The sequence below is a fragment of the Somniosus microcephalus genome, chromosome 2 (assembly GCF_052327205.1).
Source record: "Somniosus microcephalus isolate GS21.2 chromosome 2, FLI_Smic_1.0, whole genome shotgun sequence".
In the NCBI taxonomy this organism is placed as follows: Eukaryota; Metazoa; Chordata; class Chondrichthyes; order Squaliformes; family Somniosidae; genus Somniosus; species Somniosus microcephalus.
In genome coordinates, this window is record NC_140988.1 from 273,689,141 (window position 1) to 273,710,393 (window position 21,253).

The following is a 21,253-nucleotide window of genomic DNA, read 5'->3' on the forward strand; positions in this document are numbered from 1 at the left end:
AAGAACCTGATATCCCAAAGAGGCGTTATCCAGACAGAATCAGGAAGCCTCCTCAAAGACTGAACTTATAATTGCTTAACTTCAACCAATGTATCTAGCAACCGTAATTGTAATTGTAATTAGTTATTATTTAGTTGTTAAATGAATGTTATGTACTGTTTATCTAAAAGGGGAGGAATTGTTGTGTATGTACCTTTAAGGGAATAACTGGTCTCAGACTGCAGTACCGGCAGTGACCACCCCTGTATAAAAGGCCCTAGCAGGCTTCCAGGTTGTCTCCATCCAGTAAAGACTTGTTATAATCAACTCCTGCAGTCCGTGTCTCAATTATACACGGACATAATAGCTCCAACCTCTGAGGTCGCAGCATCAGCAGAAGTAAGCGCACCCAGCACCAGCGCAGACATTCACACCTCGGGGGGACCTTTGGGACATAGAGTAGTGTTGTCACCTGGTGTTTCACAGCTCACAAGTGAGCATCAGCAGATTGTGGAGACAGGGACAGCAGTGGAGAGTCCTCGTCGGAGGGCGCAGGACTCTGCCAGCTCAGCTCAGCTGCATGTCGACCCTCTGCCTCTGGGTTCATCCGCAAGAGAAGAGGTGATGGATCTCCATGCACAGATGCAGGAGTCTCTGGCAGGTTTTGTCTCCAGGGTCGCTGCGAGTGTGGAGCGAATGGAGGAGTCCATAGCGAACATGAGCAGAGCCTTAGTGGAGTCATTGGTGCATGAACGCATCACCATGGAAAGGATGGCTACCTCCGTGGTAAGGCTGGCTACGGTAGAGGAGAGGATGGCTACGGCCGAGGAGAAGAGGGCTACGGCCAAGGAGAGGAGGGCTACGGCCGAGGAGAGGAGGGCTACGGCCGAGGAAAGGAGGGCTACGGCTGAGGAGAGGAGGGCTACAGCCATGGAGGAGATTAGTCGCCAGGGTATGGAAAGCATGGTGAGTGTTCAGAATAGAATGACATCTCTTGAGGAGTGATGGGCATCTATTGAACACAGAAACCAGACCTTCATTGAAGTCCTTCTGAGTAGGACTTCCAGTGCAGATACGGGTCCCCATGGCTCCCCTGATGTGCAGCAAGGTGCTCTCCAGCCACTTGCAGACGCTGAGGGGGGCCTGACCCATGAGAGGGAGGTTGTTGGCACACCTCAAGGAAGTGGGGGCTCCTCTCCATGCGCTCACACTTCCATGTCACTGCAGAGCCCTCGGTCAGAGCCCCGCTGAAGTCCACACCCAAGTGAGATAGGTGTCTCAACCCCTGCACAGCCGCAGCAGCAGCAGACTGCCCAGAGGACGCCCGCCAAAGGTGTCGAGACAGGAGCAGCAGGAAAGTTAGCAAGGGGCCTCCACATCTGCTGAAGCCACAGGGGAACCACTACATAGGAGCACGCGTAAGAGAAAAATAAAGCACCACTAATCACAAGGGTAGTCACTTGGGTGAAAAGTTTTGTATATAGTTATTATGTCATCAGTATCTTGTTTATAAAAAATCTGATGGCAACTGCTGCAGTTGTGGCGTGTGTCATTTGGCGAATGGGGATTTCACATTGAGGCCTTAGGATTACTTGCACTTGTCAGGATGCTGGTCAAATAGGTAGGAATGTGCAGGGTTTGGCCATTGTCCATGCTCAGGTAAGAAGCAGCGAGGCTACAGTGTTTGATGTACTAGGCTAAGCAAATCTGGACCGGATGAGTGCGTTCCTTGCATCCCGGGCAGCAATGTTCTCGCGTAATGGTGCCGCTGGTTGATGGGCCTCTGCAGGATAGTCGTTTTCGCCCTCCTCCTCCTCAGCATCATCTTCATCCGAGGCGGGTCTGTGAGGAGCCACTTGGTCCTGAGGAATCTGCAAGCCACGACGCTGTGCCATGTTGTGAAGTACACAGCAAACCACGATGATTTTGGAGACCCTGGCTGCTGAGTACTGTAGGGCTCCACCTGATCTATCAAGGCATCTGAAGCGCATCTTCAGCAATCCGATGGTTTGCTCGATAATGCATCTGGTGGAAATGTGGCTGGAGTTGTAGCGCTCCTCAGCTTCGTTGGTTGGTCTCCTCAACGGCGTCATTAGCCAAGTCCGCAGGGGATAGCCCTTGTCTCCAAGTAGCCATCCCTGAAGTTCGTCTGGCGGCCTGAATGGTGGAGGCACAGTAGACTGGCGCAGTATGAGGGCATGGCAGCTGCCAGGGTACTTGGCACAAACTTGCAAAATCTCCTTCTTGTGGTCACACACCAGCTGAACGTTAAGGGAGTGAAAGCCCTTGCGGTTGACAAAAACTCCTGGATTGCGATGGGGTGCCCTAAGGGCCACATGTGTGCAGTCAATGATGCCCTGCACCCTTGGAAAGTCTGCCAGATGAGCTAATCCAAGTGCTCGCGCCCTCACACTTGCGCGATCCCTGGTGAAATGGATGTGATTGTGCGCGAGGGCAAAGAGGGCATTGGTTACCTGCGTGATGCAAGTGTGTGCGGCCGCCTGGGAGATGCCGCTGATGTCTGCTGCTGATCCCTGGAAGGAGCCTGAGGCAAAAACGTTGAGTGCGGTGGTGACTTTGATGGCCACTGGTAAGGAGTGTCGACCTGGTGCTCTGGGCTCCAGGTCTTGCTGCAGCATTGCGCAGATGTCAGTCACAACCTCTCGCGAAAGTCGGAGCCGCCTTTGGCACTGCTGCTCAGTCATGTTGAGGTAGCTGACCCTGTGTCTGTAGACCCTGTTTGGGGGGTATCTCCTGCGCCGACGGCTTTCCATGCGCTGGCCCCTTCTGGCCTGTGCTGCCTCAGGTAGGTGAGCCGCAGCCTGTTGCTCCTGCTGCTGCTGCTGTTGCTGGTGCTGCTGTTGTTGCTGGATCTGCTGCTGCTGCCTCTGCTGCTGGAGATCCTCTAATGCCAAGAAGGGAAGGAAAAAAAGGCCTCCCATGCTTCTGGTAGATGCCTCTGTTGAGGAAACGCTGAGTGAGGGTGGCGAGAGGGGCTTCCCAGGAGCTCACACTGGAGAAGCGTGTGAGGCTCCAACCTTCCACAGCTGTGCCTAAGCCTGGAACAAGTTGCCCCAAGCCTGAAACAATAAGGTCCTGCAACCTACAAATGATGTCTGATTAAATCTCTTCTTTCCTGATTGACCTGTAGCTGATAGTCAGCAATCCGGTATTGTTCACGCCAGGTTTCATCAGCGGGGTTCCCACCAGACGTGTTTAACGTGGGAAAAGGCTGAAAATAGCAAGGGCCCCTTAAAATGGCATTATAGATGCCAATTATTGGTGATTAAGGTGCCTGAAGACCACTCCCGCCTGCTGCGGGCGGGACTGATTCGGGTCAGGTGGGTGAAAATCGGACGGGGCGCGGAATCAGGCGATGGTGGGGGGGGGGTCGCGGCCCCCTATTTTTGCGATTTTCCCCCCCCCCACACGCCTGAAAGCCCGCCTGATGGCTCCAGGAAAATTGCCCTTTATGGGTCAACACATGGGTGAAAATAGTATGTTGTAGATCTTCTGTTACCCAGTAAAAAAATCACAGCTTTAGACTTAGATGAGGAGAAATTTCTTCACTCATAGGTTGTGAACTTTTGGAATTCTCTACTCCAGAGAGCTGTGGAGGCTCAGTCATTGAGTATAGTCAAGACAGAGTTCGATAGATTTTTGGATACTAAGGAAATCAAGGGATATGGGGATAGTGCGGGAAGGTGGAGTTGAGGTAGAAGATCAGCCATAATCTATTGAATGGTGGAGCAGGCTCGAAGGGCCAAATGGCCTACTCCTGCTCTTATTTCCTATGTTCTTATGACTTTCCAACTTTATCTAGTGTTGTTCCATAGCAGCTACTGAGCCTACAATGTCAAGTGTCATGTATATCAATGTTGGTCAGAGGTTGAAAGTTCTTTATGAAAGGTAGAGGGGCTGGTAGAGATGGTGTTGAGAACTGTTAATGCAAGGGTGGATGGGAGAGGTAGGGGGATGAAGCAGACCAGCTGACACATTGGTCAGTCAACTGCTGGTGAAGAGCTCTGCCTGCAGGCTGGTGCCGTCACCCTCTTGCTTCTGCTCCATCATCGCTGATGTTGGAGTCTTCTTCATCAGATTGTGGAAGGTCTTCTTGGTGCAGGGTCCATGTGCTATCTCCGTTGCAGAGCAAAGCTGTACAGAATGTACCAGATGACTACAATCCGGGAGCCTCTCTGTGGCCTACCTGGTAGAAAGCTCCCAGACCTGTCCAGCCAGTGACAGCTTTGTTTGTGCAAGCCAGTGGTGTCCTTGATGATGGCTGTAATGATCTTATGGTTCTGGTTGTATCTACATTCAGCATGGGTTTTGTAGAGGTTTGTGAGCCAGATGTAAAGAGGATAACCCTTGTCCCCAAGCAGCCAGCCTCTGAATTGCTGAGCTGGGAGAAATGGTGGACTCATGCAGTATGCTGGCATCAAATCAGCTGCCAGGAAACTGGGTATAAACCCGCATGATATGCTGGCGATCACGCACTAGTTGAACATTAATGGAATGGAAGCCTTTTCTGTTCATGAAGGGTGCTGGCTCATTGGGAAATGCCCTGATGGTTACATGGTGCAGTCAATCACAGCCTGAAATTGTGGGAAGCCTGCTGTGGCAGCAAAACCGACAGCCCATTCCTGCTGACTGCTGGTGTCCATTGGAAATGTTATAAAATCATTGTCCTTGGCAAAGAGGATGTCAGTGACCTGCTTGATGCATGCATGGTCTGCAGATTGACCATTGTGACTGATGTCACCTGCTGCAGTCTGGAAAGAGCCCAAGGTGAAAAAATTACGGGCTACAGTTACCTTTATTGCCACAGGCAATGCATGGCCAGCTGGAAGAGTGGGTTACAGGTCTTGCTGTAAGAGGATGCACAGATCCGTGACAGCCGCTCTGGAGACGTCAACCCCCCTCGGAAAACTGGAGGTAACTGACTCTGGGCCTGTAGACCCTATGAGCAGGGTAAGGATGCTCATGAACAGCCCTCCTCAGAGGTCTTCTCAGAGGCTCAACTGCAGCTCTCTCAGGTTCCCTAACCTGCTGCTGTTGTTTCTTTTGCTCCTCTTCCTCTAACCAGAGTAGAGCAGCCAGGATGACTCCCATCTTCTGCACTGTGCAGTCTCTTTCTGGGCTTCTTACATTTTACTGCATGGAAAAAGGCCATTCGGCCCAACTGGTCTGTGCTGGTGTTTATGCTCCACACAAGGCTCCTCCCACCCTACTTCATCTAACCATATCAGCATAACCTTCTATTCCTTTCTCCCTCATTTATTTATCTAGCTTCCCCTTAAAGGCATCTATGGTATTCGCCCCAATTGCTCCATGTGGAAGCAAGTTCCACATTCTAACCACTTCCTGTGTAAAGACATTTCTCTTGAATTACTTACTGGATTTATTAGTGACTGTCTTAAATTTATGGGCCCTAGTTTTGGACTCCCACACAAATTAATGGTAACTATGGCTGTTAAGTCTGTGTGTCCCAGTTATCACAGAAATCACAGAAATCACAGAAACCCCACAGTGCAGATAGAGGCCATTTCGGCCCATCGAGCCTGCACCGACACATATCCCACCCGATCCCCGTAACCCCTACACCAACACATGTCCCACCCTATCCCCACGTATTTAATCCCCCTAACACTAAGGGTCAATTTATCATAGCCAATCAACCTAACCGCACATCTTTGGACTGTGGGAGGAAACCGGAGCACCCGGAGGAAACCCACGCAAACACGGGGAGAATGTGCAAACTCCACACAGACGGTCACCCGAGGCCGGATTCGAACCCGGGTCCCTGGCGCTGTGAGGCAACAGTGCTAACCACGATGCCACCATGCTGCCCATTATGCTTATTATAAATCACTGGACACAGACCACAAGAATAACTTTAACAGGTCTTTACTATTCGGAGGTCAGGGCTGAACTGCCCAGCAAATCCCTACACAACACTTATATACCGGTGTGGTCACCACCGGTATTACAGTATACAGCAGCCAAGAGAAAGTAGTACATCTCTTAAGGTAGTTCTCTTAAGGTGGAACAGGTTACATACACCACAATCCTCCCTTTTTAGCTTAACAGTTATATCCCCATTTAACATAACATAATACAGGTAGACTATCCTTTATCCGAAAACCTCGGGACCAGCCGTGTTTCGGTTTTCGGAGAATTTCGGATTTCGGAAGGTGGGTCGGCAGGGGTCCGCGGGGGGGTCGGCGGGGGGTCATGCGCACGACCCCCCGCCGACCCCCGCCGGCCCCGACCCCCCCCGCGGACCCCCCCGCGGACCCCCCCCCCGGCCCCGACCCCCGCCGGCCCCGACCCCCGCCGACCCCCCCGCCGGCCCGACCCCCGCCGACCCCCCCCGCCGGCCCCGCCCCCCACCAACCCCCCCCCCGTGGACCCCCGCCAGCCCCAACCCCCGCCGACCCCCCCGTGGACCCCCGCCGGCGCCGACCCCCCCGCGGACCCCCGCCGACCCCGACCCCCGCCGACTTATGGTCGGGGTCGGCGGGGGTCCGCGGGGGGGTCGGCGGGGGTCGGGGCCGGCGGGGGTCCGCGGGGGGGTCGGCGGGGGGTCGTGCGCACAACTTACACTGACGCTCAGCGTAAGTCGGCGGGGGTCGGGGTCGGCGGGGGTCCGCGGGGGGGTCGGCGGGGGTCGGGGCCGGCAGGGGTCCGCGGGGGTCCGCGGGGGGTCGTGCGCACGACTTACGCTGGACTTACGCTGACCGAAAAAACCTTCGGTTTTTAGAGGGTTTCGGTTTTCGGAAGTCCGGATAAAGGGTAGTCTACCTGTAACATATATATATACAACTTCATGCAAGACAGTTCAAAGAATCAGTCTCTGAGGAGGCCTCCTGATTCGAGTTGGATAACGCCTTTCAGGGGTCTCTGATTCTCGTTGCTGGGGTGACTCATCTAGTTGGTCTCTTATGGATTGGACATCATCATCAGGTACATTCACTTCTGAGGTAGATGCTTCAGGTTCACTAACTTCTTCCACGGTTGTCTCTGCCGTAACCATGGGTTCGACCCTTGTTCTCGATTCTACCAGTTGGTCAGCATGACGCCGTATTACATTTTCACCAATATCTACCGTGTACATCAGGGGTCCTTGTCTGGCCCGAATTGTTCCAGATTGCCATTTCTCGTTTTTATAGTCCTGGGCTAACACTGATTGTCCTATTTCGAAACTTCGAGTGGTCTTGTTATTTATATGCTGGAACTGTTTGTTTTCAACTTCCCTCCGCACATTTGGTTTTAACAAGTCCAACCTGGACCGCAACCTCCTGTTATAGAACATCATGGCAGGACTTTGGTTTGTCACTGCATGAGTGGCGTTTCGATATGCCAGTAGGAATTTGTCCACCTTGTGTTGTAGTGGAATCTGATCTTCGCTCATGGCCTTTATTGCTTTTTTGAACGTTTGTACAAATCTCTCGGCCAACCCGTTTGTAGCCGGATGATATGGGGCAGAGGTATAATGTTTCACCCCATTCTTCTTCATGAATTTCTGGAATTCTTCTGACACGAACTGCGGTCCGTTGTCTGAACATATTTGTTCTGGCAATCCATTTCTTGCAAATATCGTTCTTAGCACCGCGATCATCTTTTCCGAGGTAGTGGTAGTCATCTTAATCACTTCTGGCCATTTAGAATGTGCGTCCACCGCAATTAAAAACATGGAGTCCATGAATGGACCAGCAAAGTCAATATGTACACGTTGCCATGGGGTTGAAGGCCATTCCCATGGATGCAGCGGTGCAATCGGAGGTGCATTTTGCACTTTTTGGCACCCTGAGCAGCTTTTCGTCAGATCCTCTATCTGTTGGTCGATACCCGGCCACCACACATAAGCCCTAGCAAGGCTTTTCATCTTGACTCCCCCCAGATGACCTTCATGCAGTTCCTTTAGAACTCTCTCTCTTAACTTAGGAGGAATAATCACCCTTGTTCCATACATCAATGTTCCTTGACAGACGGACAGCTGTTCTCGTCTTGCTGAGAATGCCGGTAACAGTGGATCACCATGTGCTGGCCATCCCTTCACTGTCACTTCGTAGACCCGGGACAGTGTCGGGTCGTTCCTGGTTTCTCTTTCAATACTTGCATTGGTGACTGGTAAACATTCGATGATGGTCGAGTGAAATAACTCAACAGGGTCAACCGTCGGTGCCTCCTCCTCTGTAGGTAGTGGCAGGCGCGACAGCCCATCAGCATTACCATGCTGCTTTGTACCTTTGAATTCGATCTGATATTGATGTGCCCCTAGGAAAAGGGACCATCTCTGGAGTCTCTGTGCTGTCATCACCGAAACACCCTTCTTAGGGTTAAAAATGGATACCAACGGCTGGTGGTCTGTCAGAAGCGTAAACTTTTGGCCCTGCAGGTAATGATTAAACTTCTTTACTCCCCACACAAGGCTGAGAGCCTCCCTATCTATCTGAGCATAGTTGCGCTCAGCGGAGGTCAATGATCTGGATGCGAACGCAACTGGCCTCTCCAGGCCATTTGGCAACTTGTGTGAGAGTACTGCCCCAATACCATATGGAGAAGCATCACAAGCCAAACAAATAGGCAGCGTTGAGTTGAAGTGAGCCAACACTTCCTCTGAGGTGATCAATGCCTTGCTTTTGCGAAAGGCCCTCTTACAGTCCTCACTCCACTTCCATGGTACTCCCTTCTGCAAAAGAGCGTTCAGCGGGTGCAGCACCGTGGATAAATTTGGCAGAAACTTATGGTAATAGTTAATCAACCCTAGGAACGACCTCAACTGGGATACATTATCCGGAGCGGGAGCCTTCACAACAGCTTCGATCTTGTCAGGAGACTTATGAAGCCCCTCCTGGTCAATGACATGACCACAGTACGAGATCCGCTTCTGAAAGAACTCACATTTCTGGCGATTAACTCGAAGTCCATATTCTTTCAATCTGGTGAGCACCATTTCCAAATTTGCAAGGTGTTCCTCGTCATCATCTCCTGTAATCAGAATATCGTCCAGGTAACATTGTGTGCCTGGAATTCCCTGTAATACCTGCTCCATGGCCCTCTGCCAAATTGCTGGAGCCGATGCCACTCCAAAAACCAGTCTATTATACCGGTACAAGCCTCTATGCATGTTGATCGTGAGATACTGGCGTGACTCTTCCTCAACTTCCATCTGTAAGTACGCCTGCGCCAGGTCTATCTTGGTGAAGTGTTTCCCGCCAGACAACGAAGCGAAGATATCCTCAATCCGCGGAAGCGGATACTGCACCGTGTGAAGCACCGGATTAACAGTGATCTTGAAATCTCCACAGATGCGAACCTTCCCCGGTTCCCCCGGCTTGTTGCTCGATGAACGCTTCATGACGGGGACAATGGGCGTGGCCCACTCACTCCAGTCTACCTTAGACAGTACTCCTGAACGTTCTAGCCCTTCCAGCTCAGCTTCCACAGCAGGTCGTATCGCATAAGGTACCGGTCTGGCTTTGAAAAATTTCGGGTTTGCATGTTCTTCAACCTTGATGTTTGCCGTAATTCCTCTCAGTGTTCCCAGTCCCTGTTGGAACACCTCTTTAGCATCGTCCAATATTCTGGACAATCGTTTAGGTTTGAAATCTTTTTTTCCGGAATCTACCGTTAGTGCTTTTAAGGAATGCCAGTCCATATTTATTTTCCTAATCCACTCCCGTCCCAGTAGTGGTGGACCTCCCTCAGGTAGCACATATAAGTCCATTCCTCGGCTTTCTTTGCCCTTGTGGACCACTTTTACCTCTATCTTCCCGATGGGGTATACTCTTTGCCCCGTGTATGTTTTCAATACAATCTCCGTATCCCGTAGGGGAATATGTGGGAATAACCTTTTGTAATCTTGCTTATTCATGACCGTCAATGCCGATCCAGTGTCCAATTCCATCTTCACTTGGACTCCTGCTATCTGAAGTGTGACCCAGATTGTTTGGAGGTCTGCTTCATTACCAACATTGTGTACTCTTAGACTACCCAGTTCATTACTGCTGGAGTCTGAATTTGACTTCTGTTCGTTCGAACTGTTCTCTGTCACCTTGTGTACCTTTCTGTACTTTTCCTGCGGTGACTTTTTGTTGCTGGTCTTCTTTCCTGACCGGCATACTTTAGCTATGTGACCAAGCCTGCCACATTTTCTGCATTCCTGATTTTTGAACCAGCTCTGGTTCTGATCATGCGTTGTCTTTCCACAACGATAACATTTTACTGTACCCAAGACCATTTGATTGGTGCTGAGTTCCGGTGACCGTAGCTGCATTTCCGCAGTGCCTCTCGCTGCGGCTTCGTGCGATGCTGCAATAGTGACAGCTTTATCAAGCGTAAGGTCATTCTCCTCAAGCAGTCGCTTTTGTGTTCCTTCTTTTAACAATCCACACACAAATTTATCTCTCAGCGCATCTGCTAGTCCTGTTCCAAACTGACAGTACTTTGATAGCTTACGCAGTTCAATTAAAAATTCAGCGTTGCTTTCGTCTTTCAGCTGCGTTCTTCTGTAAAATTTAAATCGTTCCGCTATCATCAGCGGCGTGGGGTTTAAATGATTTTTCAGGACAGTAACAATATTCGCGAAAGTCTGATCCGCCGGTTTATCTGGTGATAGAAGGTGCTTCAATAGCCCGTATGTCTTCGCACCCATTGAGCTTAATAAGGTTAGTGCTTTCTCATCATCTGGTACCTTATTTGCTTTACAATAAACTTCCATGCGTTCTACATACGTGGTCCAATATTCGATATCGCTATCAAAGGTATTAATGTTCCCATGTTTAGGCATCCTTGCAAGTTTTTAAATTTTTCTTTTTTCTCAAAATGGCGGCTTCCCGCGCTTGTCTTCTTCCCCCGCCTACTAAAATGGCGGCTTCCCGCGCTTGGCGGTCTTTCCCGCGCTCGTCTTCTTCCCCCGCCGACTACAATGGCGGATTCCCGCGTTTGCCTTCTTCCCCCGCTGGATGCAATGGCGATTGCCGTGCTGCTGCTGTTCTCGCCTCCCCAGCGGTTCTCAATTCCCCAACGCTGCTTTTACTCCCCTGCGGTTCCCGTGGGCATTCACGCTTCCCCTGCTGTTGCGCCTCTCAGCCCCGCATGCAGTCCGGTCCTTTACACCGGCTGCGTTTGAGTTCTCCGCGGCTCTCGTGCCTTAAGCTGCCCCAGTCGCTGCGCCTCTCGGCCTCGATTGCAGCCCGGCCCTTTTCACCGGCCGTGGTCGAGTTCTCCGCCCTTTTTCCTCCGTTTTCCCTCCCCCACTCCACAGTCAGCGCGGCCGACTTTCTGCTCGTGTCGCTGATCGGCTTACCCACCACCGTGGTAGAAGGGATGATCACTGCCTGTCGCTGATGGAGGGCTTCGTGGTCAGAATTTTTCTTTTTAACCCGGGTTCGCGATGCCTCCCGTGTGATGGTGCTCAGCAGCATGATGAGGGCGGATGCCTCTTCTTGACGCCCGTTCTGAGGACGAAGCTGCCTTGGATGTAAAACTGCCGCAGGATAAGATCGGACTCGTCGCCACTGTTAAGTCTGTGTGTCCCAGTTATGCTTATTATAAATTGTTAAGTCTGTGTGTTATATGGAGAATTACCACACAGACCACAAGAGTAAACTTTAACAGGTCTTTACTAGTTGAAGGTCAGGGCGGAACTGCCCAATAAATCATTACACAGCACTTATATACCGGTGTGGTCACCACCGGTATTACAGTATACAGCAGCCAAGATAAAGTAGTGCAACCCTTAAAATAGTTCTCTTAAAGGTGGAACGGTTACATACACTACAATCCTCCCTTTTTAGGTTAACAGTATATCTTCCCATTAAACATAACATCATAACATATATACACAACTTAATGTAAAAACAGTTCACAGATTCAGTCTTTCTGGAGGCTTCCTGACTCGGTCCGGATAACGCCTCGGTGGTGTAGTAGTTTTCGGTGGTGTAGTAGGTTCTTTTGGCAAGGTCGATTCGGCTTGAATGTCAGTGTCGGGTTCATCTGGTTCCAGTATCACCGGATCGGAGGTAGATACTATGGGTATCTCTGCTTCATCATTAGGCGTATAGAGTTGTGGTGTAGGTTGTCCCTTTTCGGATGACGCTATGATCTGGTCAGCATGGCGCCTTATTATGCTTTCACCAATGTCCACGGTATACATCAGCGGTCCTAGTCGTGTGCAAATAGTTCCAGGCTGCCATTTCTCGGTACGGTAGTCCCGAGCCAAAACTTGTTGACCTATCTGGAAGGTTCTAGTTGGCCTTTCATTCATGCCTTGAAATTGCCGGTTCTCTACGTCCCTTCTGATGTTTGGCTTGATCAAATCCAGCCGGCATCTTAGTCTTCTATTGAAAAACATCATGGCGGGAGTTTGGTTTGTGACCGCATGTGTTGCATTCCTGTACGCCAACAAGAAGTTATCTACCTTATGTTGTAGATTTATGTCTTCATTACCCATGGCCTTTATGGCCTTCTTGAAGGTCTGGACAAACCTTTCAGCTAATCCATTGGTGGCGGGATGGTATGGGGCGGACGTGTAGTGCTTAACCCCATTGTTTTTTAAGAACTTCCTGAATTCTTCGGACACAAATTGCGGTCCATTATCAGAACAGGTCTGTTCCGGCAGCCCATTCCTGGCAAATATGGTCCTTAATACTGTGATGGTTTTTTCCGTGGTGGTGGAGGACATCTTTATTACCTCCGGCCACTTGGAGTGTGCATCCACCGCGATTAAGAACATTGAGTCCATAAATGGACCAGCAAAGTCGATATGTACCCTTTGCCATGGAGATGAGGGCCACTCCCATGGATGCAGAGGAGCTTGTGGTGGGGCGTTTTGGACCTTCTGGCATCCTAGACAGCTCTTGGTCATTTCTTCGATGTCTCCATCGGTACCTGGCCACCACACGAACGCTCTGGCTAGGTTCTTCATTTTCACTCCACCCAGATGCCCCTCGTGAAGCTCCTTTAGCACTTTTTGCTGGAGTTTGGGTGGAATCACCACTCTGGATCCACACATCAAAGTTCCTCGGCACACTGACAGCTGTTCTCTTCTTTGCGAAAATGCTGGCAACAGTGGTTCGCCATGTGCTGGCCATCCCTTCACCGTTAAATCGTAGACTCGTGAGAGAGTCGGGTCATTTCTTGTTTCCTTTTCGATCGTAGAATTTGTCACTGGTAGACATTCCACTATTGTTGAGTGGAACATCTCCACTGGGTCCACTGTAGGCGCCTCTTCTACCGTTGGCAACGGTAGGCGTGATAAACCGTCAGCATTCCCATGCTGTTTTGATCCTTTGTATTCTATGTCATATTGGTGTGCCCCTAGGAAAAGGGACCACCTCTGTAGTCTTTGCGCTGTCATAATGGAAACGCCCTTTTTAGGGTTGAATATGGATACCAACGGCTGGTGGTCTGTCAGCAGTGTAAACTTCTGGCCCTGCAGGTAATGATTAAACTTCTTTACTCCCCACACCAGGCTGAGAGCCTCCCTATCTATCTGAGCATAGTTGCGCTCAGCGGAGGTCAATGATCTGGATGCAAATGCGACTGGCCTTTCCGAGCCATTTGGCAACTTGTGTGAGAGTACTGCTCCAATACCATAAGGAGAAGCATCACAAGCTAAACGAATAGGTAGCGTTGGGTTGAAGTGAGCAAACACTTCCTCTGAGGTGATCAATGCCTTGCTTTTGCGAAAGGCCTTCTTACAGTCCTCGCTCCACTTCCATGGTACTTCTTTCTGCAAAAGAGCATTCAGCGGGTGCAGCACCGTGGATAGATTTGGCAGAAACTTATGGTAATAGTTAATCAACCCTAGGAACGATCTCAACTGGGATACATTTTCCGGAGCGGGAGCCTTCACAACAGCTTCGATCTTGTCAGGTGACTTGTGCAGCCCCTCCTGGTCAATGACATGACCACAGTACGAGATCCGTTTCTGAAAGAACTCACATTTCTGGCGATTAACTCGAAGGCCATATTCCTTCAACCTGGTGAGCACCAGTTTCAAATTTGCAAGGTGTTCCTCATCATCATCTCCTGTAATCAGGATATCGTCCAAGTAACATTGAGTGCTTAGAATTCCCTGTAATACCTGCTCCATGGCCCTCTGCCAAATTGCCGGAGCTGAAGCCACTCCAAAAACCAGTCTATTATATCGATACAAGCCTCTGTGCGTGCTGATTGTGAGATACTGGCGCGACTCTTCCTCAACTTCCATCTGTAAGTACGCTTGCGCCAGGTCTATCTTGGTGAAGCGTTTCCCACCAGACAATGAAGCAAAGATATCCTCAATCCGCGGAAGCGGATATTGCACCGTGTGAAGCACCGGATTAACTGTGATCTTGAAGTCTCCACAGATGCGGACCTTCCCCGGTTCCCCTGGCTTGTTACTCGATGAACGCTTCATGACGGGAACAATGGGCGTGGCCCACTCACTCCAGTCCACCTTAGACAGTACTCCTGAACATTCCAGCCCTTCCAGCTCAGCTTCCACAGCAGGTTGTATCGCATACGGTACCGGTCTGGCTTTGAAAAATTTTGGGTTTGCATGTTCTGCAATCTTGATTTTTGCCTTAATTCCTCTCAGTGTTCCCAGTCCCTGTTGGAACACCTCTTTAGCCTCATCCAATATTCTGGACAATCGTTCAGGTTTGACGTCTTTTTTTCCGGAATCTACCGTTATTGCGTTTAGGGAGTGCCAGTCCATATTTATTTTCCTGATCCACTCCCGTCCCAGAAGGGGTGGACCTCCCTCAGGTAGTACATATAAGTCCATTCGTTGGTGTTCTTTGCCCTTGTGTATCACCTTGACTTTTATCTTTCCGATGGGGTATACTTTTTGCCCCGTGTATGTCTGCAATACTATCTCCGTATCCCGTAGGGGAATATGTTTGAATAACTTTTTGTAATCTTGCTTATTCATGACCGTCAACGCCGATCCGGTGTCCAATTCCATCTTCACTTGGACTCCTGCTAACTGCAGTGTGACCCAGATAGTTTGTCGGTCAGCTTCCTTACTCACGTTGTGAATTCTCAGACTACCCAGTTCCTTGCTGTTGGAGTCTGAATCCGAATTCTGTTCATCCGAACTCTTCTCAGCCACCTTATGTACCTTTCTGCACTTTTCCTGTGGTGACTTTTTGTTGCTGGTCTTCTTTCCTGACCGGCATACTTTAGCTATGTGACCAAGCTTGCCACATTTTCTACATTCCTGGTTTTTAAACCAGCATTGGTTCTGATCGTGTGTTGTCTTCCCACAACGATAACATTTTGTTGTACCCGAAGCCGTTTGATCTACGCTGAGTACCGCTGCCTTCAGCTGCATTTCCGCGGTGCCTCTCGCTGCGGCTTCGTTCGATACTGCAATAGTGACAGCCTTATCAAGTGTAAGATCATTCTCTTTAAGCAACCGCTTTTGTGTTCCTTCTTTCGACAATCCACACACGAATTTGTCTCTCAGTGCCTCTGTCAGGCTTTCCCCAAACTGACAGTATTTCGCTAGCTTGCGCAGTTCAATTAAATACTCCGCGTTGCTTTCCTCTTTCAGTTGCGTTCTCGCATAAAATTTAAACCGTTCCGCTAACATCAGCGGTGTGGGGTTCAAATGATTCTTCAGGACAGCAACAATATTAGCGAAAGTCTGATCCGCCGGTTTAGCTGGTGATAGAAGATGCTTCAATAGCCCGTATGTCTTCGCACCCATTGAGTTTAGTAAGGTTAGTGCTTTATCTTCATCTGATATTTTATTTGCCTTACAATATATCTCTATGCATTCTACATACGTGGCCCAATCTTCAACATCGGGATTGAAATCGTTGATGTTACCACGCTTAGGCATCCTTGCGATCTTCTTGAGAAACAAAAGAATTTTTTTTTTTTTTTCTTTTACAAAATGGCGGTTTCCCGCGCTTGTCTTCTTCCCCCGCCTCCGAAAATGGTGGCTTCCCGCGTTTGCCTTTCTCCCCCGCTGGCTGTAATGGCGATTGCCGATCTGCTGCGTTCGCCCTCCCCCAGCGGTTTTCAAATCGTGCCTCCCAGCCCCTCTTGCAGTCCGGTCCTTTCCCCCCCGGCTGCGGCTGAGTTCTCCGCGGTTTTTTTATTTTCTCCCGCGCCTTACGCTGACCCAGTCGCTGCGCTTCGTGGCCTCGGTAGCTGCCCGGCCTTTTTCACCGGTCGCGGTCGAGCTCTCTCTCGACGCTGTTGCGTCTCCCAGCCCGCTTGCAGCCCGGTCTTTCGCACCGGCTGCGTTTGCATTCACCGCGGCTTCCGTGCCTTACGCTGCCCCAGTCTCAGCGCCTCTGGCCCCAACTTCTGGCCGGCTCCTTTCCCCGGCCGTGGTCGAGTTCTCCGCCCTTATATCCTCCGTTTTTTTTTTATTTTCTCCCCTACTCACAGTCAACGTGGCCGACTTGCTGCTCGTCGCTGATCGGCTTACCCACCACCGTGATAGAAGGGATGATCACTGCCTGTTGCTGATGGAAGGCTTCGTGTCAGAATTCTTCCTTTGCTCTGCAGACCTGAGTCTTTTCTCAGCAGAATGATGAGGGCGGATGCCTCCTCTCGACGCCCGTTAAACTGCCTTGGATGTATCTCTGCCGCAGGGTAAGATCGTACTCGTCGCCACTGTTAAGTCTGTGTGTTATATGGAGAATTACTACACAGACCACAAGAGTAAACTTTAACAGGTCTTTACTAGTTGAAGGTCAGGGCGGAACTGCCCAATAAATCATTACACAGCACTTATATACCGGTGTGGTCACCACCGGTATTACAGTATACAGCAGCCAAGATAAAGTAGTGCAACCCTTAAAATAGTTCTCTTAAAGGTGGAACGGTTACATACACTACATAAATCACTGGACACAGACCACAAGAATAACTTTAACAGGTCTTTACTATTCGGAGGTCAGGGCTGAACTGCCCAGCAAATCCCTACACAACACTTATATTGTGGTCACCACCGGTATTACAGTATACAGCAGCCAAGAGAAAGTAGTACATCTCTTAAGGTAGTTCTCTTAAGGTGGAACAGGTTACATACACCACAATGGCCCTTAATTTTCTCTACGTCTATCCTATCGAACCCTCTCATAACTTTAAAGACTTCTATTAGTTCACCCCTCAGCCCTCTTTTTTTTAGAGAAAAGAGCCCCAGCCTATTCAGTCTTTCCTGATAGTTATAACCCCTCTGTTCTGGTATCATCCTTGTAATTCTTCTTTGCCGCTACTGCTCTGTTCCTGCTGGGCAGGGTGAATTAAAATCGTCTGAGTCTTTTCTTCTTCCCACCTAATTTTATAAATTGGTTGAACTTTATGACCAAGTTACTTCAGAATTTGTTGGCCAAAGCACACAGGAGTGAAAATAAAAGGTAGATCAGAAATTATCATAGAAAGGCAAAAATATATTTGTTATGCCCAGATGCTATTAATATCCTGGTTATAACTCTACAGACGAGGGATTTGTGCAATATAAATTAAGCAATTGGAGAGAATGAATGTTTTAAGGAGATTTTCCAAATAAAATTAATTTTATGCATGGTTTTCTCCCTGCCAAGTACTTAACTTTAGATGCCTTTCCTGGGTCAAGTTGTCTGCTAATTTATTGAAAAGCTACAATATTATTAGAATATAGCTCATTTTTGTTCTTCTCATTTTGAGTTGATTTCCCTCACAGTAGTTCACTGAAGTGCCAGAGATAAAAAGCAGAAAATGCACTAACGATAGGAAGCTGAAGTAAAAAGCAGAAAATGTTGGGATGCACAGCAGGTCTGTCAGAAAATGAAAGGGAAAGAGAGGTGAACTTTTTAATGGTGATTTTCCAAATGTACACTCCTGATGTCGGCACTCTGCCCCTGTGAGCGGATATTAGAAAATTGTGAGTAGCTTCCCATGATTTGCCATTCAAAATCAGCCCTTTCCAGTCATGCTAAATGACCAGTGTGTAAGTCCTGTTTTAAATTGCTGAAATGCTGTTTGCATGTGTAACTCCTGTGCCATGTATACTCCAGGAATATGGTTACCATCTGACAGCTGAATAAAGCAATCCAGATCCTCCTGGCCCCACAAAAATAATTTAAAACTTACATTTTTTGGTCCACTTTGGCTGTACTGCCAGTCAAATTGATCAGATCATAAACAGCACATGTTCCACCCAGTTGTCTCCAATGTACGTCATAGAACCTTGATTTGCATATTAAAAGGACCTACCACCTGAAACAGGTGTGTGCTTCGGCTGCCCAGAGGTAGGCCTCTTTAAAAATGGTGGTGGCCGGAGCGTTGGCGTTAAGAGGGCAGTAAATCTACCAACCCCCATTTTGAGGCCATCAGCGCTTTGTAAATGCCAATTTGGCTAAGTTAAAATTGACCCCATTGAATCTGAAAAAGACATAATTACTGAAAAATAACTCTCATAAATTCTTCTAATTGTTCCCGATGTACCCACACTGTTTACGGTGAGTTGTGTTGCTCATCGTGCTGCTTAGGAGGAGTTCTGAGAAACCACTGTCCATCCAGAAAGCTATCAAGCCTATGTTTGTCCGCTGTAACAGGACAAAGTAACGACTATTCTCCTTGTGGGGTAGGAGGGTGGGGTCAAGTTGGCTCCAAGAGGATACATTTGATTATGAGAGAAACTGACACTGAGTCGTTCCTCTGTAACAAACCTGAACCAGGCAGATCCGGAGCACCCAGTGAAAGTCTATCCCTTTAGATCAATCATCAACACACTGATTCTTCCAATTTGGCTTCAGATAAATCTGCAAGCCAGTGCTAGACCAACAGCAGGAAGCTTACTAGTGGCCTGTACTGGTAAGCTGCACAACTTAGTTGGCGAAACGCCAGTCGTATTCCTGCAAACACTTATAGGTTCCTAAGCTTTGATTCTTGCCTACCTGCACTTAAGTTCTCTGGGCTTAGGTGAGTGGGGTTTGTCACTATGGGTAAAGAGTGCACAGTTAATATAAAGCAAATTTAAGTGGAGGTTCTTAAGGATATTGATTGGGATTCTGTGTATGTCAAACCTGGCTGACCAAGAAAAATAACTCCATTGAAGAATCAGTTATTCAGTGCACTGCCCGGCATGGAACAGAGTTATAAAGACCAGTAAGGACACAGGTTTGATCCCCATTTTGCTGATTTAGTTGATTCCAGCAAGTGTGCAGTTAGTTGTGTTACAATCGGCTTTAGGAACCTGTGTTGGAGGAAGGACATCAGTTAGAGTTCCTAATCCTAATCACTATCCAATGACATCTGATGAATTATGCACACATGGATATTGGATGAGGAGAGAACTGGGTTCAGCTGCAATGTCCTCAGTAATGAATAGCCTGTAGACACTCAAGGGCCCAATAATCCATTGTCGTTACAGCATAATTCTAGAGGGAATCCATCAGATCTGCCACAAACTCGGACCGGATCTATTCCATGTTTCATCCCCAATTCGGCAATTCCTCTGTGGTCTTCTGAGGCCAGAGCCTCCACCTGCGTCTACAATGCCATCGACACAAGGAGGGGGAGCGGGATCAGGAGTGGAGACTCTGTAAGTTGGCAGTTCCTACTTCCCAGCCCTCAGTTGGGCCCTGGCATAGCTTTGGCAGAGTATGTCTGACACAAGGGGGCCTATCGTATCAATCACCTTTCCGAGGGGGACCCGGCACCACCCACACCAGCGCCCCCCCTCCACCCCACCACCCTGCCAGAAAGCTTTTGTCAGAATTTCTGGTCTCCTCAGCAACCCACCAAAGACCTGGTCCACCCGGTCCCTCCCCTTACCCGTCGAACTTCATTGGGGATAGTGGTGAAGGTCGGAGGCAGATGTTGGTATGAGCCTGGCCACGGATTTTGAGGCCTTGCTGTCTACCCTGAATAATGGGTACTCTGGTGAGGTGCGGCAACCAATGCAACCAAAGCATAAGCCAGCACCTTCAGGAGGGGAGAGGAGAAAATTAAAGGAACAAAAATGTAATTACTGCTGTTTCCTACGTGAGGCTTAACAACAAGATTTTGTTTGTATGTAGCCCATCAATATAATAGCCATTATCACATACAATGAAACCAACAATAGTTACATAACCAGATGGATAGAGTAGATATATATATTTTTTAATGTATTCACAAATCACGATTAAAGAAATGTCTTAAGCATTTTAAATACAGTAGCATATGGACTGCAATTGTAACAGAACAATTTTGTGAACAGTTTATAGAGACAAATAATAAGTACTTACCATTCTCAGTGATCGTATCATGGAAAGTTTTAGTGTTGGAATATTTATTATGGAAAGTACCCATTCTAAGCAAGTCAGAAGAACAATAATAAAATCAAATGCATTCCATCCGTTTCTCACATAGGGCATAGGATTTAGAGCAGTCACCTTCAAAATAGCTTCTATTATAAAAATAATTGACAAAACCTGTATTAAATGAGAAACAGTTATTGAGAATCAGTAACAAATTTAGAAATAACAGATGCAATGGAGGGTTGATGGTTTAATCATATTTCAATAAGCAGATAATCTGGAAAATACCACAATAAACTAACTCAGCAAATGCAAGGGATCAAACCTTCCTTTCCTGAGTGCCTCAGTAACACACCAGGCAGTGAATTTACACATTTATTAGGCCTGTATGGTGTGCCCACTGAATTTTCAGGGGAGCCCAGGTACAGAACTCAAAATCAAATGTACAAATGGATCCACATTTAATGGTGGCAGAATCTTTGAGGATGACTTGCACAAGATGGCAACTGCCATCTTGCACAGTGCTGTGGGGAAAACTGTGCACAGCATAATGTAGCTAGTCTATTGTTTGCAACCACCCCCACACACCCCAACTCCGCTTCGCGAAGATCATGTATGATTGTTGAGTCTCTATTCCCCCTCTATTTAAAATTAATCTTGAAGCCTGGAAACTTATCTTAGGCCATCACCAGAAAAGGTAGGCTGCCCAGGAATCAGAGTATGGCAGCACCCTGCCAGGTCACCTGACCCAAAAAATGAAACAATAGAAGTCTATGAGAGCACGTCTGTGATCTCCCACTTTCATCCAAACAGCCTTAGCAATGGGTCCTCTCATGTTGAATCACAGGTGTTCCTAGTTCAAAAACGCAGCTAATACTGGAATAGGCTTGAATACGCAAAAGAGAATTTTCTTTTTTTCATTCTCACGATGGGCATTAAATGCCCTAAGAAGGTGGCTGTGGGCCTTTTAGTAGTTTAATATAACTGAGTGGCCTGCTAGGTTATGAGTTCGCCATTTTGGTGTGCAAATCAGC

At 48.5% G+C, this 21,253-nt stretch overlaps 1 protein-coding gene across 1 annotated transcript in view; it reads right to left on the bottom strand.

Moving 5' to 3' along the window:
• Positions 1–20,405, bottom strand: part of LOC147123409 (sodium channel protein type 9 subunit alpha-like) — a gene marked incomplete at its 5' end in the record, with an annotated part of 190,436 nt that extends 170,031 nt beyond the window's left edge. The window contains 1 exon segment of the mRNA XM_085965975.1: positions 20,208–20,405. Within this exon segment, the coding sequence (XP_085822101.1) occupies positions 20,208–20,405 (198 nt within the window).
• Positions 20,406–21,253: the final 848 nt, after the last annotated feature.